Source organism: Micropterus salmoides, unplaced genomic scaffold, assembly GCF_014851395.1.
Source record: "Micropterus salmoides isolate LMB-PRFRI ecotype aquatic unplaced genomic scaffold, ASM1485139v1 Ms_hic_scaffold_13, whole genome shotgun sequence".
In the NCBI taxonomy this organism is placed as follows: Eukaryota; Metazoa; Chordata; class Actinopteri; order Centrarchiformes; family Centrarchidae; genus Micropterus; species Micropterus salmoides.
In genome coordinates, this window is record NW_024040374.1 from 1,075,117 (window position 1) to 1,089,345 (window position 14,229).

Consider the following 14,229-nt stretch of genomic DNA (forward strand, 5'->3'; position numbering starts at 1 on the left):
CAGTCATTCTTGACTAATATTGTGATAGTGATTTTAACCATATATAGTAATTTAATCTATAGGTGGATGCTTCCTAGAGGGTTATTTTCATTATCGATTATCGATTCATATCTGCGGAACATCTGTCTACACGCTGGATTTGATAATGCTGCACTGTAATCCATAGTTATTTATATTTATTATTATATTTTATTATGTGATATTGTTTTTAAGAAGAAGAATTAGTGGAGAACTTTGTAGTAGTTTGAGGCAGTATTTTATTTCTTCTTTATATATTTTATTATGTTCAATTTAAAAGTTTGCTTAAACAATTGTAAACTAATTTTGGTGTTTACAAAATGTCATAATAAAGCAACCAGCAAATTATTGTAAGTATTTTTTCCCCTTAATGTACTGAAAATAAACCAAACCGTGACTTCAGAACCGAGGTACATACCGAACTCTGAATTTTGTGTACCGTTACACCCCTATTATCGTTTAATCTGTTGATTATTTTCTCGATTAATCGATTAGTTGTTAGGTCCAGAAAATTGTGAAAAATGTCGATCAGTGTTTCCCAAAACCCAAGATGATGTCCTCAGATGTCCTCTTTTGTCCACAACCCAAAGAGGTTCAGTTTTCTCTCTCAGAGGAGAAAAGAAACCTGAAAATATTCATACTTGAGAATCAGAGAATTAAAAAATTTATCAAAATAGATTCAGATTAATTTAATTTTTGACAATTAACCGATTTAATTGTTGCGGCTCTAACGTCCTGTAGCTGCTGCTTGGTAAAAATATCATGTTGTTTTCTGTGGAAGCTTTAAATATTAGATTTTAATAAAGAAAATTGTAGAGTGTTGTGTTTTGTAACTAGTATTCTGAAAATATAGCACTGTAGTTAATATCAGTTGTATTGTCTGTGTTTCTGAACCCAGATATCTGGTTTTCTCGGGCTTTGGAAACAGGAAAGGTATCTCGTGTTGTATAAGGTCCGTCCTCGCACTCACTGTTATTGAGTAGGACTGACGGCTCTCTGGCCAAATTGGATTTTTACATGATGTCCTTTTCAAACTCGTGAAGTGACTTGATTTGTCATTTATTTAATTTGCTGGATTACAGCTGGGGTTGGCGAACGTTGGCGAACTGCAAAGTTACGGTTGGATTGTGAAAGTATCCAAACGAAAAAATCCTACCTGCCTAACCTGCAGAACCTTTACTCCAAAACACACGGTCACGCACAAGTGCACGGGCAGAGAGAGCGTGCAGGTAGACGGGTAGGCATGCTCATTACAGTCCTGCGACAGATACCAGATTTTCATTTCATTTGATTTATTGATTGCTGTGGAGAATTTAGACGCAAAACAAACTGCCTACCCCAGCGTTAGGTAAAGCAGACATCTTGTATTCATTAAGAGTTTCTCAACTGATTTTACAGAACGTCTTTTGATCGCTGATAGAAGATTTTATCCATATTGCCCACTCGTGTCCTCACTGAATACTGGCCTTCATGACTAGAGCTGAAGTGAGAAGCTATCCTCTGATGCACTAAGCATGGGACTGTGATCGAGGAAGAAGCACATGTTACTTTCATAAGTTAATGTGATGCAGTTTGCTGACGGCCTGTTGCACATCATTTACTCCAGCCTGAGAAAGGAGATAAAGGTCGCACATGGTTGCACTGTGTGTGTGTGTGTGTGTGTTTATCAGTGTGTTTTAGTCATTTTCAGGGGGAGCGGCCGGTTCAGGTTTTACTGGCGGAGAATTAACGGAAGCTTTCACTAAGGCTCTTTCATACGTGCAGCCATCTGGGAGCTGTGTGTTAACGTGGGCCGTCCAGATGTTCCTGGAAAAGTCTCGTCAAGGGCTGGTCCTCTCACAGGGGAGAGAGAGAGAGGAGGAAATGGGCCCAGCCAAGGCCTCGTTTCCATCGTAACAGCAGATGTTTCCAAAATCGTTGGAACCAGAACCCCACATGCAGACCTTCAGTATATATATGTGTGTGTGTGTGTGTGTGTGTGCTTGTTGGCTCTACTGTATTTTCCTTCCTGAGTGTCGAGGAAGTCCGACACACTGAATATAAATCAGACTCTGCGCTCGTTCTGCAGCTGTTTGGTGACATCGTTTTTGTGGCCGAAAAAGCCTCTTAGACTTGTAACTGCTCCTTTTGCATACTGACAAAAACAGGTGTGCGTTTTACAATTACAGTGTGTGTGTGTGTGTGTGTGTGTGTGTGTGTGTGTGTGTGTGTGTGTGTGTGTGTGGCCATGTGAGAGGGAGACGGGGTGTCAGCGAGTGGTTAGCGTTGTGTTTTATGACTTTATTTTGGCTCTCAGCCCGCTCTTTCACGGGGACCGCACGCCGTCTGACTGCAGGTCCTGGGATTTTTCTGTTTTACTTGAAACCAGGTTTAGGATTTACAGTAGGTTTTGTTTTATACAGCTTTAGCAGGGCTGATTCTTTTTATTTTTTTTAATTGTATTTGTCAGTAAAAGTTGTACAGTATTTAAATTTTAAATCTAAGGTACGTAACAAATTAAAGGGACACTCTGTACGTAGCTGAGAATTGAGTTGACACCATAAATTGATCGATTAGTTGTCAACTATTAAATTAATCGCCAACTATTTTGATAATCCATTAATCGTTTCCAAATTCTCTGATTCCAGCTTCTCAAATGTTTTCTAGTTTTTTCCTCCTCTATGACCAAATAGATTTCTACCAAACAACTACTTGATTAATCCTGGAAATGATGGACAGATTAACTGATAATGAAAATAATCATTAGTTGCATCCCTAAGTGACAAACGTTCAATATGGCGACCTGTATGAAGGAAGACTTCACCTGAACAACATATCTGACCTTCTGCAAACTGTTGGACTTGATGAGTGATTATTTGTGAACTCTATGAGCAAAATATGACCTGACACAAAGTCTTATGAGTCTTCTCGTTCTTTTCTCTCTCCATCCTCTTCATCTCTCCAGAAGGAGTTTGCGGCTCCCCCGCCTCTCCTCTTCAGGAAGCTGAGTAACCCCGACCTGTCGCCTGCAGCAACCTCTGCTACGAAATCCAAACTGCACCGACAGCTGAGCCAGGATGAAAGCTGGGCCCGACGCAGCAGCATGGCCATGACCGGTAACACACACACACACGGCCGGGCGGGAAAATAACAGCTCTCATCATCTCTGCATAAATATTTATCAAATCAAGATGTCGTGACTCAATTTTCATCTTTAAACGAACAAGTTGGAATTTTAAAATATTTTACAGCATGAGATGTAAATGTTATCCAGGCACGTTCCCACAGGACCAGTGAGTTCATCCTGTGGTTTGTGCTCACTTGTGTTCTTAATCCTGCACCAATCTGCCATGTTTATAATCTGTAATGTGAAAATTCGACCATAGTTTAACCACCAAACCGAGGTCAAGTGACTTGATAAATCCAACGGTAAACAGCTGCTCAGAATTTTATGGTTAGTTATAATAATGTTTTTTTGCAAGGACTGTTTTGTTCTTTGTGTTTCTTTTGTCTTTTGTGTTCAGCTGCATTGTGATTGATTAATGTCAGCTGTGATTGACTTTGAACCAGTTTGAATCTCATCCAGTTATTCAGGAGGAGACCGGTCATATCTTAATCGGTTCTGACTGCGAATCACTGAACTCCTTTCTGCTTCACAGGTAAGCAGTTACTGCCTCTGTCCAGCAGTCTGCATGCCGGGGTGAGTCAGCTGGCCTGGCAGGGGCCCTCTGGAGGGCCCGGGGCCACCGGGGGAATGCCTGCAGGAGGAGGGGAGGTGAACAACCTGGTCCGTATGAGGAGCCAAGTCTTGGGACAGTCTGCTCCGTCTCTCACCGGCCTGGTAAGTACTCAAACAGAGACTGCAAAGCGTCTCATAATCTTCTATTTACTCTCAGGTTCAGACTTATTTTTCTTAAATTAAGAAAATGGCCTTTTCCTCACGGGCTGTGTGCCATTCTGTGTTTATGCCAAGAGTCCATTCATGGAAAAATTAGCTGATTGTTTCCAAATGTTAATGGACTATAACAAGCATTGTTCTGACCATGCTGGGTCATCACCAAGTAAATGGCTAACATTCAGAGCGGCACGATATTGATTGCATCGGGGGTGCATGCAGCAGTGGATAAGACGCATGCCTTTGGTGTGAGAGACGCTGGTTCGAATCCACTGCGAGACACCGATGTGTCCCTGAGCAAGACACGCTCCAGAGGCGTGCGACCTCTGACATGTATAGCAATTGTAAGTCGCTTTGGATGAAGGCTAAATGATTAAATGTAATGTAATGCATCGTGGATAATGGAAACGGTCCTAGAAATCGCCCTGCATGTGTCCCCTTCCGACTCGGACTTTACTACGCAGCAAAGTCTTTGGCTTTGGTTTTGTAAAACAAAGTATTAAATGTAGTGAGACAGTGTGATGTTTGCAGACTCTCAGTGAGTCAGTCTGGCTCCATATGGATCCTGTCTGTTGGCCTGAAACTCTGCCAGCTGAATGCAGAGAAGGCAGACTGAGGGTGACTCAGTGTTTTAGAGCCACCAGCCACACACACACACACAGGTTTGTTCCTCTATCCCTGTGGGGACATCTTTTTGACATAATGCATTCCCAAGCCTCTTACTGTAACCTAAACCATCACAACTACATGCCTAACCTTAACCCTTAGCCTACCCCTATGTTGACCTTATTGCAATCTGAACCCTAAAACCAAGTCTTAACCCTCGCTACCTGTGGGTACCTCAATTTTTGGCCCCATCGATTAGTGTCTATTCAGGTTCAAGTCCCCACGGGGTTATAAAAACATGAAAACACACACATGCAAACGAGCACTTTACAGCCGTAGAAACCGTTGAAAGGAGGAAATGGAGCAGACATGATGGCGTGTGGTGTGTGCAGTGTGTACCTTTGTGTATGTGTGTACATTTGCTTGCATGTGAGTGTAACGGCTCTAGATGCAGCACAGTGCAGTGCTGCTAAGCCAAGACGACTGAGGTCTCGATGAATGCTGCTGTGCAGTGTGTGTGCTTCTTTGTGTGTAGGCTCTACTGACCCCTGCTGGTTGTAGAGAGGATTACTTGCGTCCTGCAGTGAGAGTTGACCTTTCCAGGTTCAGTCACACTCATATTAAACCGAACAATGAATTTTTTCAAGCTTCCTATGTATTACTTCTGTCTTTCTCTGAATAGGTATTTATAGAGTAGATTCAAGTTGCAGTCTGTAGCTGTTTGTAGGGGTTGCAACCAATAAATGTTAAGCTCTTTTTTGCTACCAACAAAAGTCAAAAGGTTTTCAGTTAACGGTGAAATCCAGGGAGAAAATCAAGTCGTTCCTCACAGGCTGATTTTTTCTCTAAATGACTTAAATGAAGGAATTTAGTCGTGTAGTATATATATATTTTTTTCTAGTATGTTGACTAATCACTTAAGCATTAAATCTGCTCACCTGTTCGCCCGCAGTGCTTCAGTCAGTTCAGCTCTAATGAGGAATGTTGATAAAGAATTCATAATTAGCAGCTGTTGTCATCACCAAAAGAATGACAGGAATCCTAATGGGAATAAGAAAAATAAAGATCAATTGGCTTTTCCTTGTTTTTCATTTTTTGACACTAATAAGATTAAAGCTGCAACTAATGGTCGATTAAATGATTAGTTGTCAACTATTAAATTAATTGCCTAAGTGTCTTTTTTTTTTTTTCAAAGAAGAAGAAAATTCTCAAATTTCAGCTTCTCAAATGTGACTCTTTTCTGGCTTCTTTGCTCCTCTATAAATATATTTGGCGTGTGGAGAAAGTAAGTAATTTGAGGACGCCATCTTGGGTTTTGGGAAACACTGACATTTTTCTGGACATAACAACTAATTGATTAATCAAGAAAATAAATGACAGATTAATTTAATAATACATCATTATTTGCAGCCCAAACTAAGATTCAGAATGTCCAGTCAACTTTATTCTTATACCCCAGGATAGGGCTGGACGATATGGCCAAAATATCATTATTTCTTTCGAGTTTAAAGGCTGATTTTTGCTCCTGAGTTAAAGTTGAAGAAACCAGATGGTTAATCGTGGTTTAAACTTTTCAACACTTGATTCCAAACAGTGGATCACTTCACAGATCTGAGGTAGAACATTCAAAACAATTATGATAAAATCTTTTATCACAATTGCTTTGAGGAAAATTAAGTAATAGCTTTTTTCAGTCCTTTTTCCTCAACAAATAAACATCTTAATAAAAAAATAAGTTTGTGCATGATTCAAGTGAATTCAATAATTCAACATTTATTGAATTTGTTATATTGTTGTTGAAAAAAAATGCTATTGTGATAATTATTGTTTTGTTGTCCAGCCCTACCCCAGGACCACTGACACTTTCCTCCGTGCATTCATAGACAGATATCTGTACAGATGAATGAAAACCAGTGCAAATACCAGCAAAAGAAATCTCTCCTAGAACAATTTATAGTACGACTCTTATGCCATGTGATGTCAACCTGAAAATCCTGAAAATCACAATATATGATCTCCCTAGCTAAGAAATGTAGTATGCCGTAAGGCTGTAAATAAACCCAATCGGATGAAGCAGACGGAGCAAAGCTAAATAATAATAATAATAATAACTTTATTTATATAGAACTTATCAAACAAAAGCACAAAGTGCTTTACAAAAGATAAACACAGGGTATACCAACACCACTATAAAGATAAAAATACATGAGGACAACGCAAGACACGAAATACAAATGAAAACGAAATGGAAATCACAAGTAAGTTAAACAGATTATATGTGACTATAAACATAAATGAATAGCAAATTTATATGACAATCAGGATACACCTTCCGATAAAAGTGCGTTTTTAAAAGAGATTGGAGGAAGTCTGAACTTAACCTGCGGTGGCCTGACATATCATATACAGTACATAGGTTACAGGGGAATTAAATTGTATTTCTTAAGTGCTGTGGTATGCACAATAAAGAAACGAACAAAAGGTTTAAAACGGGTATCAAATAAAACAAGTAATCTGCAAAAGTTGAGACAGGACTGTGGCCCCTTTTTAAACACAAACTGTAGTGCAAAGCCACCAGCAGATGGCGTTAGTGTTCAAAGTTATCTGTTGTGTACTGTAGCAACTGTGTGAACAATGTCCTCTTGTTCAGCTCATAAACTCTTAACACACAGAATGAGTTACATGTGAAGCAGATCTCAGCAGACTCTGCACATAATGTCATTAAAAACTGTGCCAGGGATAAAAATACGTCTTTTTCAGTGTGTCTGTGGTTGGTCTGATTGAAGGACCACCATCTGCGGTGAGCTGGAAAATGAATTGTGTCTGTCGTTTGTTTTGGCCCGTTTGAATGACTTCATAATTAGCCTTTTCTTCACTCTGCGAGAGGGATTGGTCGATGCAGCCAGCAGGAAACTGCAGCCTGGATTTAAAACGGAAAATGTGACCTGCAGCGTTGTTTTAGTTGAGCGAGTAATCGCAGGTTATTATATTTCTCAAGGGAAAGTTTATTAATGTTTTCCTTTTTCTTGGCAGACGCTCTTCTGTCCTGTACACGGTTTCTCTCTGTCTCTCTGATCCGGGTTTCTTAGTAAACCGTGGTTCTTGCACATCATATTTCAGCCCAGTGACGTTCCTCAGGGTCACGGCTGTCAGAGTTTTGATATTGCTGGGCTTAAAGCTCCATCTCGTGGTTTGAATTGACTTGCATTAGGATTTACGAAGGACACCTGAGCCCTTCTGGCTCACTTATTATGTTTTTTTTGCCCATCTCTTTTCTACTCTTCGGCTTTTCTTCTTAACTTTTGTGTTTAATGAAACACAATATTGTACATTGTTGAGGTCAGTTTTTTGCGGTGCTATTTTGGCATTTAAACCTAATTGTTTCTCTGTTTGTCTTGCTGTTTAGAGAACTTTTTCCTGCTTGCTGTCTTTGTTAGATTATATCTATCCATGTATAGAGTATATAATGTGTATTTATTTATTTAACCCATATTTAACTAAAAATTATCAGTGATTTCTTTTACAAGGGTGACGTGGCCGAGACGGTAGCTTAAAAAAGGTTAAAGACGAGAACATATAACAACATATAACAACGAGAAACATATAAGATGAACATTTACACACTGAATAATTAAACTAACTTTTAAAATGTTATATACAGTGACAAGTACCAACCAAGTCATTCACCCTAGTACTTTAAAATTAATTTATCTTAGTTTGATTTCTTATATATTCTTTATGTTTCAATTAAAATCCACAATGTGTTGAAATATTTTTAAGGAAGAAAGGCACATGTAAGAAACACATACAGTGCATCCTTTTCCACATTTTGTTATGTTACAGCCTTATTCCGAGATGGATAAAATTCAGTATAATTCTACAGACAATACCTCGTAATGACAATGTGAAAGAAGTTTGTTTTAAATCTTTGCAAATGGATTAAAAATGAAAAACAAAAAAGCACATGTACAAAAGTATTAACAGCCTTTGCTCTGACACTTGAGATTGTGCATCCTGTTTTCACTGTAACGTCTTTCACGTTGGCATTATGGGGCGTTGTTTGTAGAATTTTGAGGAAAATAATTAATTTAATCCATTTTGGAATAAAGCTGTACCATAACAAAATGTGGAAAAAGTAAAGCGCAGCGAATACTTTACAGATGCAGTGTATCTCCAACTGTAACAGTACTGTTACTAAAGAACAGCAGCCATCATCGCCTTGGTCATCATCATCTCATGCAACATAATTTCTGAGCATCATGCAGGTTTTTTTGGGGGGAGTTTTCCCTTATCCAAATGGAGGGAGGATGGAGTGTGAGGTATGCTTTGTAAAGCCCTCTGAGGCAGATAAAACTGACTTGAATTTTACTGGGGACAATAATAGCCAATATACTTTACTTACATGCTGCTAAACAGTAAATGTTTTTATGTTACCTGATTCCATTTGAAATGAATTATAGAAATCTCTTTAGTGCAGCTGCAGAAAGAGGATTAGTGTTTAAGACTCTGTGTGGTGGATTAAAAAGTGTGCAGTGACACCCAGGGTGTTAATGGACAGAAAAAGTCCTCCCTCAGGGTCTCTCTGTGTTTGTGTTACTAGCACCTGTGTTGTTAATGTGTGTGTGTTTATTAAGTGAAATGAATGTGTGCGTTGAAACATTTGTGGACGTCCAGATGGTGTTTACCCCTTGACTAATGGACGAGGGCCCTGCTCATTCCTGCGTCCTCTCCCTCTGACACATTTTTATTTAAGTGCATGTGTATGTGTTCCCAGGCTTTAACAAGCAAGTACCTTGCCTGGTAACCCCTGCAAGTGCCAGGTGGTGTGTGCGTGTGTTTCCAATAAAACTGCCCTGAGTGCTCAGCACCTGGACATAGTATTTGATTGTCCTTTTTGTCCAGAGTGTCTTTGAAAGCTCAATTCTGCTTCTTTGGCAAAGCGGCTTCATTCACTGAAGAGGTGAAACTTTGCAATAACACACAATCAGATTAGCATATAATTAGCATTTGTTTTGGAGGGGAAAATAAAAGGGGAATACAGGGCGGGGGATGAAAGTGGAGCGCTGCCGTGTTGTTGCAGTCTGTGCTTAAGTTTTGTTTTTGGGCCCGTCGTCATTAAAGGCGGTGAGACTCTGCAGGGAGGGGAGGCGCACGTGAGAGTTTGAAACGTAGGAGATCACAACCAGATTCAGGTGAATGGCAAAAGCTCTCTCCCTGTTGTTTATCTGTTTACCCCACAAACATAAAATGGCTCTCTGTCATTCAGACTGACAGACGACATCAGTTGCTTTAAACTGTCTTTTTTTTTTCTTTTTTTTTTTTTCCCTTGAAGGGAAAGTTTTATATCATGAGAAATGTTTCTACTTTAATCTTTATTGCATTTTCAGTTTTGGACCTATCTTAGGCACTCAACACATCCATCAACAGAACAACGAACCAACATAAACAGAAACCGTTGTCAGGGGATCGGACATGTAAACAGTCTCATTCTTATTCATGCCTTGACTCAACTGTTTCAAGTACTTGGTGAAAGCTTGTTTCATGTGAGTGGTCCATTTTTTTTCACTTCGTGTCTCCATTAATTTTCAGTGGGTAGGTCAGATTCTGTATTGTGTATCTTAGATAATCTCAAACCATCGTATTTTCCCCTACTTTTTTTCTTCTTATAGCTTTTTTGCTGGCTGTAAGTAGAATTTTAGCCAAGTATACGCTATAATATCTTGAATAGTTGTATTCACATTATTCAAGGCCTTAGTTTAGTGCAGCTCCAGAACACATGAGTATGGTAGGCCTCTAGGTTGCCACCTTACTTCCAACATGGTTGCTGTGTACTTTTGATCTGGGGTGCCAAACTATCTCTATACATTGTGTCTTCATATGAAATTTCTAATGTAATTTCATGTAAAATGTTGAACTTCCTCTGTTTTCCCTTAAGGCTTTGCAAAAAGCCGAGATGACCCAGGGTCTGCCTTGGTGATAAGCATCCGCTATAATTTTAATTATACCATTAAAATCTACTTTCACATCTTTCATAAAACTGTCTCGTATTTGTAGTAGTATCTAAAGAAACCTTGGTTGTCCTGCCCAAACTTCACCTTCAGGTCTTGGCAGCTCATGCTCGCCCTATCTTTGAGAATGGTACACAGGGCAGTTCTCCTTAAGCCTAGTTCACACTAGCCCAAGCTCGGCAACCGTCAGGCTGGAATCGGGGGTAAATCGGCGGTCGATCGGTGGTCGCCTGTCGTTATGTGTGAACTACTCAACAACGCATCAAAACGTCTCCCTGACACGTTTCTGACACATCGCCGACGTCTGCCAGATATCTATCATGCCAAATATCTGGAAGAGTTGGCTGACAAGACATCCACATCCAGCCAATGAGAGCAGGCAGCTACTTTTTCACCGTAAAATAATAAAGAAAGTGGAAAGATTAATTGCCAAACCAAAGCGGAGTGGATACATATGTTGGTTTTGTTTCGTATTTAGATGTATTCTGTGTTATGTGCACTAACTTTTAGGACACGTGTATATGTTGCATGCCTCTCCCTGCAATGGAAGCAGGGGGAAGGGTCAGCCCGGTTATCTTGCAAAATACCTCCAAAGCTCACTAATTAGGACATGTCTTGTTTAACTTTGAATTTTATCTTAGAAGCATGAGGCAAATTGTTCTCTGCAAGATGTTCATGAATGCACACACTGGGATAAATAAAGCCTGGGATAAACTGAGACATACTGCTCGGAGGCAGTTCTTTGTGAAGCACACCTGCTGTCTGCAGACGTCAGGCCTCGGCCTCGATGACCTCATCTTTCATCGTGGCGTGTTGGAGCTGTGGAAGGGGAACAGGCTGATGCAACTGCCACTTAAATATACATGAGAACATGTTGAATAATTACTGCGCTCTTACAGAGTCTCTTCCGTCGTGACTGACAGAGACAATGTGGGAGAAGCCAGTTTAATGGTTCGTCAGCTTTTGGTATAAGAGCACTTTCCCACAGGACGGACTGAGAATACTGATACACCAGTGATTGGAAAATTAGACCGGGTCAGGTCTAGTCCAGGTCAGGGGTTGAACTTCTTGTTAAAACCAGTGGAGTTGCCCTCTGCCGGCCGTTAGATAGAATGCAGACCCTTCAGATTCTGTGACTAAACCCATTCCTCAATTATATATTCCTTTAGTCTGTACAGGTCCTCCGATCAAAAGAATCAACTTTTCATAAAAATGAATCTTGTCCTGAGAATACTGTCACGTGCCACACGTTACTCTGCATCCTGCACCTGATGTTAGGTGTTTGTTTTCGTTACCTTGCTGCCTACTAAGCCGTCTATCGGAGCTAGATCAAACGAATGATTTTATACACTTTTCATACAAGTAATATTCATACTGGTTGAAACAGTTTGATAGCAGCCTATTTCAGTTTTGTGGGGAAGGAATTAAAGGCCTGTCCCAAATATAGGAAGGTTAAATGCAGTGATTTTTCTCAAATAAAAGCCAAGGCTATGAATTAAAAAATTAAAAAATAATTAAAAAGCAAAACATTTGAAGTCGTTGCTCTCTAGTAGCTGCGGTGCTAATCCAGTTCAGAACTATTGTTCATTCTGCAGCAAATGGGCCAAATAAAACCTGTAAACACTCTGATGTGTTTCTTCCTGACTGCTAGCTGTTTCCTTGTAGACAGCACAGCGGAGTCGGAGTGCCGCTCCGAGGGCAGATACTGTGGTGATGACTCATGTTGAAGGTTGGACTCTCTCAGAGGAGACGGTGAACAGAAAGAGCACAGGGGGTGTGTGTGTGTGTGTGTGTGTGTGTGTGTGTGTGTGTGTGTGTGTTCGCACAGCTTATCTCCTCCGTGCATATCTGCCTGATGTCTCTGCTGCTTATTTTCACGTTCACCTGACGCACACACTGACACACACACACATGCGCGCGCATGCATGCACATAGGCACACAGAAACACAAAGACACAAAGGAAGACACACACCTTCATCTTGCCACAGGCTGTCAGTTGTCCTTGTCATGAGCATGATTCATAGCTTGAGGTTGGAACTGTTCCTGTACTGTTCTGACTTCACCTGCTGAGAAACAGCACGACACACATGCCTGTCTTGTGTGTGTGTGTGTGTGTGTGTCTATATATAGACACACACTCACACACATTTAGACATTATTTAGACAACAAGCTGAGAGCATTTTCAGTTTCACTGTTGATTTTTTTGCTGTGACACTAAAATAAAAACATTTCTTGTCATCTTTCTTAAAACTGCTGTTCTTGAATCAGGTTAATAAAGATGGATCTTTTCTAAACTGATAAGGAGAAACAGGATATTCTCACATGCCTGTAGTCGTGTCCATCCATGCAGATAGTTTTGGTTGTGTTTGTCCCTGTTCTGAGATACCTATCTATGAGACTTCTCCTCCACACAAATACCTAGAGCACAAAAATTTACATTTAAATAAGTCAACAGCAATGTGTCGTTCTAGAAATGGTTTTTGAGATAACCTGCAGACTTTGCTGTGTGCAGTTTTATTGGAACTACTTCTACTAAAGAAGTAGCCCCTATATACAGTATTTTCTGTGGATTATTGAGTGTAATGGCAATTTTTCCTTAGCTTTGATTTCCAGTATCTTCTATCTATCGTACACAGATAGGTAGGTAGTGAAGTTTTACGTAGACATAAGATTTTCCAGTCATTATTGCAGTTGTAAATAGTATAAATAGATGAAAATACCGGTTGATTTCTTTTTTGTTTCCAGTTGTTGTGTGTATTCTGATCTGTGGTCTGGTGAGAACTGTGTGTGCTCCCCCTACCTGTGACTTCCTGTCACCTATGCCCCCCTATATACAACCATGTGCATCTAATCACTGCCACCCAGTGTCCAAAATACCAATATAAATATATCCAAACAAAATACAAAATCATGCCAACATGTCTCCTACAGCGAATAATAGGGACCCCTTTTTTCAGGCGTTTGCGTGAACCAACCCTTTAAATAAGTGAAGCTAAACTTGTTGAAAGGTGTTGCTGTGGTGTTATATTAAAATAGCACTGATGAAGTCATTCATAAAGAAATCTGTTCATTTCAAACAGAGCCTGATCATCCCTCACACTGTATGTTCTCTATAGCATGCAGACATGTCTAGTATATGAACATAGCTGAGCTTCCTTTGTCCTTCATGCATGGATTAAGTTGGCGAGGGTGTGAAGGGTTTTCCCATATAGATGAGACATTCCATGTGTTCCCCTTTCTTGGATAATCCCCTTAGTTATGAGACAGGGCTTTAAGAAAATTGTACCAAATATTAAGACTTAAAGGTACCTGGTGTTAGCATGTGTTAGCGCTTTCTTTTTATTACGTCATCTTTTCCATTTATTTATTTAAATTTCTCTTTATCTGTGAATTGTTGCTACAATTTTCTTCATTCCCTTTCTGACTCTGTCGTCTTCTCTCTGTCTTCACTTCACTTCACTTCACTCTTTCTCCTTTTCTTTCTCTCTGCTTTCATCTCTTGATCCTCTTTAAGTTGAGAAGGAGAGGCCTAAGCTGAAGGAGAGTCACTGGATGTGTTGGTGGAAGAAAGCGCAGAGCCGAGTCGAGCTGGCAGGCGAATCGTAGCTGAGGTCCAGGTGAGAGGCGAGTCCGCTCGGCTCGGCTCGGCTCCACGCGACTCTGCCATGTGCTTGTTTGAACCACAATAGAAATGAGGCACGGCAAAAAATTACTATTTGTA

General features: G+C 40.1%; 1 protein-coding gene across 9 annotated transcripts in view; it reads left to right on the forward strand.

Moving 5' to 3' along the window:
• Positions 1 to 14,229, forward strand: part of mast2 (microtubule associated serine/threonine kinase 2) — a 205,524-nt gene that overhangs the window by 35,617 nt on the left and 155,678 nt on the right. For 8 of the 9 annotated variants that reach the window (XM_038714996.1, XM_038714997.1, XM_038715004.1 and 5 more), the window contains 2 exons: positions 2,963 to 3,113; positions 3,657 to 3,838. In XM_038714996.1, coding sequence (XP_038570924.1) covers positions 2,963 to 3,113; positions 3,657 to 3,838 — 333 coding nt within the window. The remainder of the gene's footprint in view (positions 1 to 2,962; positions 3,114 to 3,656; positions 3,839 to 14,229) is intronic. The other variant, XM_038714994.1, reaches the window with a different exon arrangement.